Source organism: Drosophila mojavensis, unplaced genomic scaffold (genome assembly GCF_018153725.1).
Source record: "Drosophila mojavensis isolate 15081-1352.22 unplaced genomic scaffold, ASM1815372v1 contig_74, whole genome shotgun sequence".
NCBI classification, from domain to species: domain Eukaryota; kingdom Metazoa; phylum Arthropoda; class Insecta; order Diptera; family Drosophilidae; genus Drosophila; species Drosophila mojavensis.
Window position 1 is genome coordinate 23,337,314 of NW_025318899.1, and position 15,579 is coordinate 23,352,892.

At 43.9% G+C, this 15,579-nt stretch overlaps 1 protein-coding gene across 3 annotated transcripts; it reads left to right on the forward strand.

Moving 5' to 3' along the window:
- Positions 1 to 290: 290 nt before the first annotated feature.
- Positions 291 to 5,454, forward strand: LOC6583406 (phospholipid scramblase 2). Of its 3 annotated transcripts, none has more exons than XM_002009038.4 (6): positions 291 to 399; positions 453 to 699; positions 1,797 to 2,055; positions 3,650 to 4,140; positions 4,199 to 4,357; positions 4,548 to 5,454. In XM_002009038.4, exons 2-6 carry the CDS (start codon positions 520 to 522, stop codon positions 4,605 to 4,607), a joined length of 1,149 nt encoding a protein of 382 aa, XP_002009074.2. In that variant the 5' UTR covers positions 291 to 399; positions 453 to 519; the 3' UTR covers positions 4,608 to 5,454. The 3 variants fall into 3 exon arrangements, with proteins under 3 accessions (XP_002009074.2, XP_032587119.1, XP_015018336.1); XM_032731228.2 differs by having other exon boundaries at positions 295 to 399; positions 456 to 699; XM_015162850.3 differs by lacking the exons at positions 291 to 399; positions 453 to 699; positions 1,797 to 2,055 and adding an exon at positions 2,238 to 3,148 and having other exon boundaries at positions 3,663 to 4,140.
- The last annotated feature ends 10,125 nt before the right edge of the window (positions 5,455 to 15,579 follow it).

Consider the following 15,579-nt stretch of genomic DNA (forward strand, 5'->3'; position numbering starts at 1 on the left):
AAGTATAATTTTTAAATCTATCATCCGTCAATCCATTTATTTATTTAAAACAATTCGTAAAACTCGTCATCTATTTAATCTCTGTACTTAAATATTTAGCTGTGCCCAAAGCGTCATCTACAGTGCAACTGTGGAGCTTGCGCAGTAAAGTGCCACCTAGTGCTTAAGGACTGAGGATGCTGCAAATGTTTTAGCGCCACCTATGAGTCAGTGAATGTGAACGGCAAGCAGTTCGATACGCACTAAACACATATCGATACATGCACCGATAGAAATTTCAATTGCCTAGCATTTTTCTAGGTATCTCAACTGGGCACACTGGCTCAGCGCTCTTTGCTGTTCTGGCAACAAAATAACAAGTGTTGAATTTAGTTTGGAGTCGCATTCAAGAGGCAATTTGTAAGTATCCACATAAACAGCGCAGAGCAATTGATCATAAACAAAGATAACAGCAGCGAATTGAGGCGCTCTGCGTGGAAACACAGCTTCCAACCACCTGCAACAACAACGCAAGGCAGTATGAACATGAACAACATCAACAAAGGCGGATACGTGCCACCAGGCTACTATCCACCAAACGCTCCGCCCGCCGAGGGAGCTCCGTATGCGCCGCCCGCCAGTGCACCATACGCCCCGCCGAATGCACCCTACCCCCCCGGCCCACCACATCCCCAGCCACAGCCACAGCCCGTTAACTATGTGAGTTTTGGGGGCGTTGTCAACTTTGGTATACATAATTGAGTTATACTATATATGTATGAACGCACAGACACATATCCATTCAATGACGTCAGTTTTAAGTTTGCGTGTCTATTTTTGTTCTGATTCATAAGCGATACGCCAGGCGATTTGCATTGCACAGAAATAATGTCTCCAGTGCACTATAGGCGAGTTTCACTGTGTAAATAATCAGAGATAATCATGAAAATGAAATGGAATATTTCATATTTTACTGGAATCGCAATGCTTAGCAAGTTTTTAGTTGTTCCACTAATTAGTTAGTCATGATATAAATTTAAGTGCGATTGCATTTAAATCAAGCTCGGATTTTCGCTTCTATGAGGCGCTTTTATTATGTGAATACAATTGTAAAAATTATTTGTCTTTTAGTGACATTTCTCTATTTTAACTCCATTAAATTTTGCTAGTATCAAGTCAAGTCCAAGTCCATCATAATCAGAGCTCGCTCTTTGCTTGTGATCCGCCTTCGCTATACTCCCCTTGCTAAGCCATTTCACATATTATCGATCCATCATATGCATCATTATCAACAATAGAACAGTTTATTTATCCAACTTATCTTTGTTGTCTTACTTCGTCAGCCCGATTCGAGCAGCTCAGCGACTCGAAATACGACATCGTGCAGCTCTTATTACATCATTCATGACACTTGCCACATATCATACAGTATTATCTTCGGGATAGTAAATATTGGTATAACAAACGCCATGCAGTATAGGGAAATTCTTATAAACATTGATATACTATATCAGATAGCTGCTTAACGATATAAAATACTTTATCAGAAGACTCCATGCTAGAATATAAGTAGAGATAAGTTAGGTGTAGCTTTCAATATACATGTTGAAAAATCGATGCAAGGCTTTGCTTTATATAAATAATAAATGTATTGTAAAATCGATAACCGTCTTCGATTATCTAATATATCTATTAAGAGCTTTATTACATGTAAGCAATACTAAGATAACTCTAGCTAAATGTACAGGTTTATATAAAAGATTTTATTTTTCCCTGACCATATATTCTGTATTTTATAAACATTCATTCAATTACAGGGATTCACACCGGGTCTACCTCAAGGAGGGTATGCTCCAGTTCCTCAAATGCCTGCTGGCGAGCCCAATTATGGAGGTCCAGCTCCCTTTGGAGCTGGTGGTGGGGCTCCGCCTTACGGCTATCCGCCTGGCCCCGCTGGTCCACCGCAGCCATTTGGATATCCACCTGGGCCAACAGGTCCGCAGCAGCCAATCGTAAGCCAGCCAGGCATGCCACCAGCTCAGCCCCATCCAGGCATGGGACCGGGAGGACCAGCAGGTAAGTTGCACCAGTTGCTAGTAAACATAAGGGATCGCACTTTACTTCAATCTACAGACGCATGTACATGTGGTGTATTTATAGGTGTGGGGCACAGCTCGAACAGCTCTGAACGAGTGCGATAGCACAATAGGAATGGACTGAAGTCAATTAAGACAAGGGAACGCATTCAGACATAGCCCAGTTTTACATTCGAATTAGGGTCGCTGCACTCTGAATGTGATAATAGCGAGTGCACAGCTTCGCGACCGTCGCCACGCATCGCACGGTGGTTCAAGGTGGTTACGAGAGCGTGGCGGCAGACTACAAAGTTCTTTTCTATTAGCACCCGAAATAGAGTGGTAAACATTTACATTCACAGCTTGCTCGGTTCTTCGTACTGTCCCAGATGAGCTCTTGTCCAGATAAGCAAAGATAATGCAGAACCGTTTCTGTCAGCTCAAAGATTTTGTTGTTGACAAACAAAGTGCGCTTACTCTCCGACTTGATAAAGACCCCGGCGCTTCCTCGTAGCTATATGCAACCCAAAGCCAACCCGCTGGCTCTTATCACGAAGCGCCGTTCGCCGTTCGCTTTAATTGAACCAATAAAATAATACAATGCGCTATTTAAGACACGTTCGGCTATGTGGACTACGATGAATTTTGAAAGCCGACGGGCCGTCAACTGTCAACTTGGGGGCCCTCTCTCAGGCAGACGTTCAGTTCAGCTCGGTGCAGCATCGAGAACAGTCGCAGCAGCCTGAATATTGATTAGTTAGTACGATGCCAGTGCCGAATACCGTAGCAGCCGCCACCGTTCCAGCATCCAGCTCCAATTACCTGTCCACACTGGATCTGACCAAAAACGAGTCTGGCGACCAGAAGGACGCCACGAGTGGCGGGGCCAGCAGTGGCTCGAAAGTGTTACGGTTCATTTGGCACTCCCTGTACAGCCAGTACAACTTCTTCTGCACAAGGTCCAAGACGCTTAAGCAGCTGGTCTGCCGTGAGGCCAATAAGCCCTTGCCCAAAAAGTTTCGGCACACAATGCGGCTGAACAAGTCGGCGAAGCGAAAGGGCTACGAGTTCTATATTAGCGACGAGGACAGGAGGTGAGCCGAATCAAAGCGTATAACTTGAGCTTTCCTTTATTCTAACTTCAAGTGTGAGAGGCCTGTCAAGGCTAAATCAGTTCAGTGCGATATTTCTTATCGCGCAGATTGTAAATCTGTCGAGGCAGCTGTGCCATAGAGAAGAATTATAATAGACTCGTCGTGATGAAATATCATCTGCGTAAATATTACCTCAAACGCCACAATGAGATTAGATATAAAAAGTCATTGTAGTGGCATAAAAAGCACAATAAACCGCCCAGGGTCGTGGTCTCTCCATTGTAATGCCTTCAATTAGGCTTGTTCTTGATGACGTTGGGCAATTGAAGCGATGACAGCGACATTGACCAATTGACACGCTTTTGTGGGTGGTCGGGGGCTGGGGCGTGCTTCCCACACATGTTGATGTGATTTTGAGAGAGCGCTCAACTGAAGACTAGGCTGATTGATGTGCCTTTTTTTTCTCATCTTTTCATTTTACGTTCTTTCACTCCGCAACAGGCGACTGGATGAGTATACCCTCAGGCATTCCGAATTGTCCGCGCGGATTGGAGTACCTTACGAGTATAGACCAGCTTTTAGTTAAACAGAAGGTGGAGCTGCTTGAGGCTTTCATTGGCTTCGAGACCAATAACAAGTTCTCAATCAAAAACGCACTCGGCCAGAAGGTCTACTACGCGGTGGAGGACAATGACTGCTGCACACGCAACATGTGTGGTCCTGCACGGCCCTTCGATATGAAAATTTTCGACAATTTCCAGCAAGAGGTCATTCACCTGAATCGTCCATTGGCCTGCTCAGCTTGCTGCTTTCCCTGCTGCCTACAGACAATGGAGGTCTCCGCACCGCCTGGTAATGTTATTGGATCTATAGAGCAGGAGTGGTCCATTTGCTCTCCGTCGTTCCGCATTTTAAATCACCTTGGCGATACGGTGCTTCGCATTGAGGGTCCATTCTGCACGTTCTCGCTCTGCGGCGACGTCGAGTTCAATGCAAGTGCTTGAAACCTGATAGCTAAAAGACTTGTTAATAATTATATTTTCAATACAGATTGTCTCGCTAACTGGAGCGAAGGTGGGAAAAATATCAAAGCAGTGGTCAGGTCTGGCACGCGAAGTCTTTACGGACGCCGACTTCTTTGGCATCACTTTCCCACTGGATTTGGATGTACGCATGAAAGCCGTGCTGCTAGGCGCCACGTTCCTCATTGTAAGCACGAGCTTTTGTTATTTAATCCCACAATCAGATATTAAATCACCCAGAATTCATTGCTTTTCGCCTTAATTCAAAAGTTGATATATTGCGGGAATTGTCGGTAGCAGAAGCCCCAACGCAGAGTCAACTCTTTTACTGATTTGTATTGAATGATTTCTGACCTCACTTATTTATTTTCTTTCAGGATGCCATGTTCTTTGAGAAGTCTGGCAACCGCGAGGGAGATACTCCAGGAATGTTCTAGCTGTTTGTAAATTTTTGTACGATAGACGTGACCCCAATGTAGTGTGAAATTGACTATCGAAGCCCTGTGAACTATCGCATACTAGTCCGCTATGGCCAAAGCAAACGCATTTTTCAGTCGCCCAAATCATATTGAATTGATTTCAACAAGTTTCGCTACAAGCGATTTAAAAGTTCTTAAATTTTTTCGTTATACTCAGGATACATTTTGAATGTAATTATCTCTGTTCTGTCTTTATTAGATCACACTGTTATTGGGTTGTGTATTATGATATTTATATATAATAATTATTATTTTTATATAAACAAAAAAATATACATATATATGTATATGTATATAATAAATCGAAAAAAGAGAATAAATATATGGAGAGAAAAGCTGAAGAGAATAAGTAAATAATTTTGTGTATTTCACGAAGAATCGCCGTCTTAATATTCATTTAATAATGAATAATAAATAATAAATATATTTATATGAAAGGAAAATCACAAAATCAAATACAAATCTAGACAGGGTGTAAAATGTACTTTAACTATTTATGTGTCTTCATATATTTAATATAAATACAAATTATATATGTATATATTAAGTGCATAAAATGTATATTTATATCAATATTGCAGAGTATTTAAAGTGAACACCTTGAATATATTAATCTGCTCTGATAAGGTACCTATCTTTGATTGTTATATGAAGTTAGCAAATATATATATATATTGTGTTTACGTGCACATCGAAGTCGATACCTGCACATTTAATATTTATTTAAATGAATTTAAAATCAGCTTTAAAATAAAAGATTCGAATAGTACGATTTGCTTAAATAAACCAACTTACGTATATTTTATTTATAAACACGCCAAACTAAATAAAGGTGGAGCTATCTCTGTTAGCTGGTTTGGGGCTTCATTAATTTTAGCCAAGTGGAAATAAACTGATTTCTGTGAGCTTCATTCAGCTCCTGCCTAACATTTGGCATAAATATTAGATGACGTACAGAAGAATTTTGAGAATAATTACAGAAGCCGTAGGAGAGAAACTTGAAGGCGAAGTTTACATATTTTAAATAGAAGGAATATTGATTAATTAATACATTTGAAAACAAAGCGGGCAATAGAAAGAATAAATATTTATTCATTAAAGATTAAAATTAAAAATTAAACGAAGAATAAGACTAACTGAGGAATCAAGTCTGGCAATTCTTCGGCTTAAGAACGAATATATTTCCTATATCTTGTTCTACACAAATACATTTTGGAACGATACAATAATGAAAATCGATTTACTTGACAATCAGATTCGTCTCCAGTAGTCCGCCTAAACTCTAAATTAATTAGAGAGCGACTTATGTAGTTGTAGTTGAGATGATGTCGCCATTGATTACAGCCTTAGTCCTACTCGTGTTCTGTGAGCTGCAGACAAAAGGAGTACAGGAATGCGAATATATTGTACATCAAAACTATCTCTGAAAACTTTGAGCAGTTGAAGAGGATTGGCGAAGCGTGAATGTTGTCAACGAGCACAATAGCATTGAAGGTGATAAAGTCTCCTTCCCAAGCTAGCTAAGCTGCGTGAATTGTATCTGTCACAGTCTGGTGGCTTGACGTTGGCTAGGAATGGGTCCAACTTAATTTATCCCACTGTCAGCCTGAGGAGCTGCGGGGCACTTTGGGAATAACGCGACCTAGTCAGCTTGGATGTCAGCCACAACGACCTGTTGCCCATCTGATGAGGCGGTTGCCCAATCTCGTCTACGCCAACTTCTCAAGCTATTCAATAGCCCGTGTACAATAGTTTGATGCCTTCAAGAATTTCAAGCACTTCACACTCTTGGATCTACACACCACTGAACAGGAGCAGATTACAATTTGCTCGAATGCCAACCTGTGGTACTTTGCCATTAGCAACAGCCATGCCGGAGCTGTAAGCTAAGATGTCTTTAAATTGAGACACTTTCAAGACCCGCTCTTCAATGTAGTTTCCGTGGTATCACTTTCGCTTGCACTTCAACCGACTTAATGTTATGGAAAGGGGAATTTTCTATGCGCTGCACCAGCTGCGAGTGCTCAATGTATCCACTAATATTAATTGGCTGAAATTGCTTGACTACAGCTCGAATAATGTGAGGGTTCTGGAGGATTACGTATTCAATAGGCTGGAGAGACTCACCCTTTGACTAAAGAAAAGCCATTGTCGTTAAAGTAGTTTGTTGCGGGCCAATCGAATGAAGGCGGGCGGACGGCTCCTCTCCCAGGATAATGGAAAAGTTACGAGGCCTCTCTGCTGCTGGGACACTGAGTCAGGCAGTCAGGCAGTCGGGCAGGCGAAATCTTAACACAAATTGAATTCCTATTTGCCAAGAAACAACATGTGGCAGCATGTGTGAAACTGATTTTAAAGACTGCATCAATCTCTGGAACGAAAGGCTAAGGCTTACGGTTTCTCGATCTGCGCAATATTGACATACGGCAACTGGCAACTGCCCTTTCTGCAGGAGCTACGATTGAGCCGCAACAAGTTGAGTGCATGTCAGCTCCTCTGCGTTAGCTGCGGGGGTTGCTAAACAACTTTGAGGAGCTGCATGACCTGGAAATTAATAACAATCGCTCGACCTTTCTGCCTGCTGCTGCTGCTGCTGCTGTATCAGGCTCGAGGGTAATCCTGGACAAACTATGCAACGACTAGCAGCACCTATTACAGCAGCCGTAAGCCTCTCTGCATGCAGGAGGCATGGAAGAGTGCGTGAGGGAGCTGCCGAGAGCTACGAGCACATCTGAGGTGGCAATGGAGCAATAAATCAATAGCACTAAATGCTAGTGGAGTTGCCTAATGGGTGGGCCAGATGAGCAGGACCGTGGCAGTGGGCAGTGGCTGGCTGGCTTTCGTAAATCACGGACAAATGAATGACCATCAGGCGCAAAAGTTTTGCAAGCCAAAGTATTTGGCCAACTGTCGTAAAACAATAAAACAAAAAACAAAAAGCAGCCGCAGAGCAAAGCACAAATATAGAACAGCAGAGCAGCATTCCATGGGCAGTGGCGCTGGCAGGGGGCAGGGGGCAGTGGGCAGGGGGCAGTGGGCAGGGGTGTATGGAGGAGCACAGATTTTCAAATACTTAACACCACTTAAGCGAACAGTTGGACGATGACAGCGACAAGTGGATTGAGGGCGGCTGGGCGGCTGGGCGACGGGGCGTGGGCACACATTGATTGTTGAGCGTAATTTAACGTAAGAATTTTTATTAAAATTTTCCGATTGCGTATGAACTTTGGCGCTCGCAATGAGCAGCTGGCTGTCCGTGACTTAATGAATAAATGATTGATAATGAATAAATGCGAGTGTGTGCGAGTGCTGGTGCTTGAGTGCAAGGGGGTATAGCTTCCGGTGTGAAAATTGAGCAGTGGGAATTTTCAGTGTATTTTGCAGATTGCATAATTGAAGGAGCGAGTGGAACGGCCATCCTCGTGAATAATGAATAAATAAGTCAGCCAAGTTGCGCACAAATGTTGCATATTAAATGTGCGGAAATCTGAAGACGGCTGAGTGTTGAGTGCTCACTGAGTGCTGACTAAGCGTCTATTTGTCCTGGAACGTTGTCAATTGTCAATGCGGACGATTCATTTTGAGTAAGTTTTTCCATTTCCTCAGCCCAGTTTTCGAATGGCCAATTATTCTGAATGTTGTCCTAAGAAGATGTTTGCCTCTGTGTACATAAATAACAGGTCACACACACGCGCACACACACGCACATTTACATTGACAGCTTTATGTTGTGCGTCGGCAAATAAGTAGTTCAAGTTTTGCGTATTCACGCAACTGCATTGAAATCGCGCACAGATATTCGAGGCATTCACACGCACAGGTGACAAAAGGCAGCAGCGCCGACAGCGAGCACAGAGAAAGATGTCAGCGCAGTTGGTGCCAGGGCAAGGATTCCGAGTCGAGCAAAGCGCACAGCGAGCCGCAGGAGCAGTGGGAGCACAAAGGAATATGGAGCCATGCAGCTGGCGCCGTTGCCCAACAGCGACAATAAAAGTTTTGCTTGCAGACCGAGAGGGAAATTACTTGCGCCGGCTATGTGAACTAATTAAATTACTTTTATTTCGCAGGTTAACATTTTCAAACGCGCATGTCGATGTTGGGTCGGTCAAACCATTTCCGCTTGGCCTACAACTTTTTAAAAGTTGCGTCAATTTTCTTAAGAATCTTGCGAACGACAGCGAGGCGACGATGCCTAGGAACCGGACTCTGTCCCTTCAATTAATTTCCACGCAAGCCTAGTTTCAAATTTTGTTTGAATAATTTGATAGCGCACAGCGGCAGGCGGTGTGGGTGGCAGGGTGATTGGGTGGCTGCGTGGGTGTGCAACAAGTGTGTTTTTAAGGGCGTGGCAAATATTGTACCCTCATCAAAGCAATTTGACGTTGCGTGCTGGCAAAGACAACACGGCCTTCGATTGGCTGACTAACGTTCTGTCATTGTCCAAACACCGAGACTTTCAATTTAAAACTCGGCTCACCTGGCGTATGCGTGACATTATGAATTGCCACTTTTTTGGCTGTCTGCATTTGACGTGCTCGACATTTGGTGTGCAGCAATTGTTCCCGAGCCGACTTTAAGAGGCTCTCGCCTGGCTACTCTCATATTTCAGTCAATTTCGCTCTGGGCTAATTGCATTTTTGTGGCCTAAATAGCCACACATAATTAGCAAACAAAATATTTGTAAAACATTTTATCATTTTTACACAATTAGTACAGCAATTGTATATATTTTAATGCTGCCCATTCGCCATGAAATGCCAACAAAAAATCAAAAATTAGCGCAAACTGTGAAATGGCAGTGGCGTCGGCCGGATGTGGTGCGGACTGCACTTCGAATTACAAAATTTTGCGGCTCTGTGGTTCGCTGAATTTATAATTATGCACAGTTGCTGTTTTCTGTGTGTTGCATAATTCGATTTACACGCAAACTTTTCGGCTTAATTTCACGCCGAGTTAAGAGCTGTGCCTGACTGCAAATTCGCTGGCAACTTTTCTGCTAGTTCTATTAGTCATTTTATTGTGTTGCTGCATCTGCTGCATAGAACTTTTCTTGCCATTAAACATAAATGGGAACATATTCAAATTTTATATGGTAGTTGCCCATCACGAGACTCGAGACCCCCTCTTCGACTTTATTTGCTAAAATAATACTTCTTTTTAATATGTAGGATAAAGGTTAAAGTACCCTAAGCTCATTGCAAGTGAGAATCAGAGTTCTGTGAAAATGTATGTTACAAAAGTAAATGCACAATACCTATTAAGTAATCATCTATTTATGTATATATATAAATGAAGCACTGGCAAGTGGGGTCTTCGAAAAAGTATATACATATATTTGAGCTATGTACGTATGTAAGTCCATTTAAATGAACGCAACGATCTTGTAATCCATAGAAGCTAGAGATCTGAACTTTGAAATGTATAATCCTTTCTGCCAAACCCAAGACAAGTTAATAATTTAAATTGATTACTATCGATAAATATCGATGGCTCTTTACAATTTATAAGCATTACTTGCTTACATACAAAGGAAAAAATTGCAGATTTATTATGGGCCTCCTGTAATAAGTACACAGAATTAGTATATTTTGGATTCCCAATTCCTTCTCCATTTCGTATGAAATTTGCACAACTTATATGTGAGGTGCTAGAACTTTGGTCAATACACTAATCACACTCTGACAATTGATAAATTATGTCTTCCTATAAGGATTAAGTTGTTAAATCGTAGCTCAAGAAATAATAGGTCAAGATGTAGTCACCAAACAATTTCCCATTATATAGCCCAAACTGCAATCCACGTTGCGTCGCTGACTGAACTACATGTTTATGTGTGTGTGTGTGTTGTTCGTTATTTATGCACAAAGGAAGTCGAGAATGATTTGAGTATCTGCTTTTTCGCAGGGATCTGCTAAGCGGGCCATGCTAATTAGCGTACTCTAATTTGTTTTCCTTTGTAGTAGTAGTAGTAGTAGTAGTAGTGGTGCAACTACTACTATTGCATGTGTGCTTTAGCAGATTTCTGCTTCATGTTTTTGTTGCGATGCGATAGATGCGTTCAGCTTCTGCGTGGCACACTACTGCATCCACACCAGTTGGCCTTTGACCACACACGGGTCCATCTCTGATTGCTGCTTTTCATTTAGTTCCTCAACATTGTAAACAGTGGATGATCATTCGATCTCGGAGGAGGTAGACTAGCCAAGTGCACGGCAGTCTGTGATGACATGCATGCATGCAGTGTTTGCCTAACAATGGCAAGCTTCTGTAAAAGTTGCAATCATGTCAGTGCCTGCTGGCTCCTTGTTTAATAAAAATGCTTTGGCTGGAGCCATAAAGTATGCAGTATGCAGCATGCAGCATGCAGCATGCAGCATGCAGCTGTGGCAAGGCTGCCAGCCAAAAATGTTGCTTCTCCGGCATCGGCGTGGCCTCAGCAGCCAGGCAGCTCGGCAGCTAGGCAGCTAGGCATCTAGGCAGCTGCAGGCAGGTAGACACAGAATACCTTTGCTAATGATTTTTAATGGCTAAATTGCATGGCAAGCCTTGAGTAGGAGCAGAGCACACTTGAGGCTGGCTGCTGGAGCTGCATGGATGGCTGCCATCATTAGACGATAGGTCCAGCAGCTCGCATGCTTATTAAAAGGGTATTTGTTGCTGGGCCGCCATTGAGCCGGGCCAATAGTATAGGCTTTTAGCCTGACATACACGTGCGAACAGAACCCGATGCAAATTTTAGGTCAATAAATTATGCATGCCACCAACGCAGCAGCCCCAGCCAAAGAGGCGTAATGTGAGAGGGTTTCCTGAAGACAGAGAGAGATGGAGAGTGTGAGAGAGGGGTGGGGGAGAGAAAGAAAAACAAATTAGTGGCGCTTACTCAACAAGATTGAGTCTGTTTGTGGCTGTGTCATCGTGATGCTCCTGTCTGTGCCGTTGAGAGGCAGGCAGTTTTGTCTCCCACTCGACCCCCTCGCACTCGCCGCCTCTGAGCGCTGCGTGCAGCATGCGAGTCAACGTCAACGCAGCATGCAAAAAAGAGGAATTCGAACTTAATTAATGAAAGAGCTTCCGGCTGTCATTCCGGCCATATCATACACACACTCCCTTTCGCTCTCTCTCTCTCACTCTCTCTCTCTCTGTCTCGTTCTTTGCAGAGCACTACTATTTATATAGCCATAGATATTAACTGATGAATATTTATACAAATATGTGCGGAATGAGTAGTGCTCGCACACCGCTCGACGCTGACATGGCAAATCAACAGTTAAATATAATTTTGTTAACAGAAACATGTGAGGCTCGTCCTGCTCATTCGCACGGGTCCTGCGAAGGAATAGGTACCGCAATGTTAATGGAAATGGAAATGTGGGGCCTGTTGGCAATTGGCCTCCGCATTTGTTGCAAATGAAATTATGTAAATGTGACAGCAGCAGCTGCCGTCGGTGTCTGTGTGTGTGTGTGTGTGTGTGTGTATGGGTGTATGGGTGTGTCGTTGGGTGACCCACAAATACAATGGGTATGCGGTTTGGTGGCTGTCGCTTGCCTAAACATGGCTTAATGCTGATTACTTGCATTAAACATGCGAAAAGCGAACTGTATATGCAATGTATGTTTGTGTGTGTGCGCGCGTGTGTGTGTTTCTGTTTGTGCGCCGAATTGATGCTACAATTAAACATTCGCGCGGCAATTGAATAAAATGAAATTTAATTGCAAATAGAGCTTATTACGACTGGCAAACGGCAACCGGCAAACGGCCAATGGCCAATGGCCAATGAGCAATGAAAATGGAAATGAAAATGGAAATAGAAATTGCTGCGGTCGCCCATAAACTTGGCAAAGCCAATCGATGTTGCAATCTCCGACTGCAGCATGCAAATTGCGAACGGCAAGAAAAATCCCATTCAAGTGGCCGCAAGCTGTTTACGAGCCCAGCAGCGGCACGGCGTAGATGGCACGGCGCAGCACGGCTAACTTTAATCGTAAATAACAACAATAACAAGCGCCGCAGGAGCCGCCAAGCCGGCAAGCCGCAGCTGCGCCACGCTCAAAACTTCCTGCGAAAAACTTGGAAAACAACATTTCCCTTTGACGGCCGTCACATGGCCGACTCCTTGACGGGACTTACGGCCCAAGACAGCACAAAGCAGGGGCCTTACAGGACCAACACTGATCTCTCTATTCGTCTGCTCTGATAGATTAACTAGTTGGGGTAAATACTTGACGGCCAAATCAATTTGCCGTCAGATATTTGCTAGAGTATTTGGCTTGCCTCTTAGCTCCGTTCGCTATTTAAAGCCAATGGCGATGCTGAGGATATTGATTTTGTTATTGGCTCTGGCTAGGGGTTGGCCTTATCAGCAAGGGTTGCGCCTCAAGTGACAAAAAGTTTGCAGCATTATTTATGCGGCTTGCATGGCCCCAGGCAGTGGACTCTTAGTACATTGTTTATACAAGCGTTCGCTTTAAACTTGTGTAACAGCTGTGTTGTCCCAATAAAATACCATATACCGAAATGTCAAATGCATTCGCCCAAAGAGCCCAAATTCTCATAATGTGTTAAGTTTTGGCATTTCGAATGCTGGCATTTCTGAGTGCTGCTGCTGCTGCTGCCGCTGCTGCTGCCACTCGAGCTGTTTCGCAAACAGTCTGGTAAGCAACTTCGCCACTTGAAATGCCGAAAAGTTTACCCAAAAGAGGCCAGCAAACTAATTATTTAGTTTCATTTCGAGCGATGGCAAACGGCAAACGGCAAGCGGCAAACGGCAAACGTCAGCGTAAGCAAAATATCAATAAAAACTCCAATCGAGATCTATTTCAATTAAGTTGTATGAAAACTTTTTAATTAACGGCACTGCAGAGCCAGAGAAACACAAGCCGGTCTTTATTTCCGGCTTGCCTCAAATTGCTGAGCAATTTATTGCTGCGTCTAATTGGGCAACTTGCAACAGTCCAGCAAAGCCTAGACAATGCAAAAAGAACTGAAGATGGAAGGAAGACATCTAAATGAAAAAACTCTAGTTATGTAAATGTTTATAAATCAAGCTGCGACTGTTGTACGTGACAAGCGGACAACTGTAGGACAGTCGAAATAAATAAGTAAATACGTATTAAGCACAGGACCCCAACATGCTCGTGCTGACCCCATTGTGCGGCTGGTCTAGTGGGAGCTACATGGACTGTTGCATACTTTGCCGAGACCCTCATCACAAATAGAACACGAGTCCGGGTCAGAGTCGTAGTCGTAATCGGAGTCGTAGTCGGAGTCGGAGTCAGGCTTTGCCATGACACCTTGTGATTTAAAAGGCAGGTGGAAACTAAAGCTTTGCCATTCGTTTGGCTGATTTATTGCACTTGGCCTGAGTTAGCGCTAAAAATGCTATTAGCAAGGCCGACTACCAGGCCGAGGCGAGCACACGATATGTTGGCCACAATTATATCGTCTAGACTATGCGCGAACTCTGCCAACTGTCAAACTGTTGCCTACTTTTTACTGTTCATCCTTCAGCGGCAGAAGAGACTCACATGCGGCGAGTCGATGGCCCGAAGTTTATTATAGAAATGGCAGACGCAGCGACATCTCCGATTGAGCTGGCGAGAGGAGAAGCGCTTTTTTCTATCCAGCTGCTTGATAAATCGTGCGCCGCCCTCACCCGCCGGGCTATTAATAAGATAAATGAGCGACAATAAGTGCTGGGCTGGGGCTTGCTTCCGCTGCACCGTGAGGCGTACGCGTAATTACCATTTCATATGCATTAAGCTTCAATCACAGGCCGCAGGGCACAGAGCCTTTAAGCAAATATTTGTTGTACGCTGGCCTGGCTAAGAGGCTTCTCTAGCTGGCTGACAGTCTGGCCGGGTCGAGTGGGTGGCTGGCTGCCAAATGGCAACGCAATGTCATTAAGCGCATTTGTAAAATCATCAACAATCGCTGATGTCGTCGCCGGCGTCGCGTTGCTGGGCTGGCAAATGGATTTTATTGTAAGCGAGGCATAAAAAATGCACAACAAATTGAAGTGCGATCAATAATAATTATTGCCGGGGCGCACAGTCAGTACACAGAATAATTGCGTTTCCATGCAATTGCTCAATTCTCAATTCCACGAGGAGCTGCCTATCGCACAGTGCCGGGATTATCGAGAGAAATTGATGGTCCTCAAACAATATCGAGCGACAGCTTGAACTCCAATTGTAATGTACATACAGAAATTGTTTGGCGACGCTTATAAATCGACTGCACTGCCGCTGAGATCAATCAGTTTGTAAGCAAAGCTAAAATAGCCAAACAGTGGGAGAAGAGGAAAGTGAAGTTCCACTATTCGAAATCGATTCTTCGCCCGTAAATTCTCACCGCAAACTTTCAATTATCATTCCACTGTACGGCGGCATCGTTTAAAAAAACATTAGTCCGCGCGACAGTTGGGAGCGGCTTAAAGCCGTAAAGTAGTGAGAGTTTTCGGCAATTGAGGCACAAGCATTCCGACTATTTCGGATGACCGCAAGGCCGGCTCTGCTCTTGCTAAACGGCCTTGTCTAGTTCGTCACAATGGAAATCCAATTTAATTTTACTGACTCTGCACTTTGGGCAAATCGAAGCGAGTTCCCCACTCGACAGGCCACAAACTAACCAATCTATGTGTGTGTGTGTGTGTGTGTGTGGGAGGGTGTGGTGTGTGGGAGGGTGTGGCTGGGGGCCAGATGGCTGCATCTCAGAGACGTGGGGCATATTGTAAGTGTATGCGCAGATCAGTCGACGGCGCATCTAATTATTGTTTACCGTTCCTAAACGCTGGGAAAATTGAATTGAAATCAAAATAAAATGCGACGAAAATTGAATTTGGGTCCGGAAGTTGAGTCGGCGGCCAAGACAAGCAACCGTAACCGGTGTCAGCAGGGTCAGCTCTGCCCGGCACCCACCGCCCACCGCTCA

Excerpts from the sequence above, each read along its gene's own strand:
- LOC6583406 (XM_002009038.4), top strand. The coding sequence starts at position 520 with ATGAACATGAACAACATCAACAAAGGCGGATACGTGCCACCAGGCTAC. Across the intron at positions 2,056-3,649 it reads GGGACCGGGAGGACCAGCAG|GCGACTGGATGAGTATACCC; the intron begins GTAAGTTGCACC and ends ACTCCGCAACAG. Across the intron at positions 4,358-4,547 it reads TAGGCGCCACGTTCCTCATT|GATGCCATGTTCTTTGAGAA; the intron begins GTAAGCACGAGC and ends ATTTTCTTTCAG.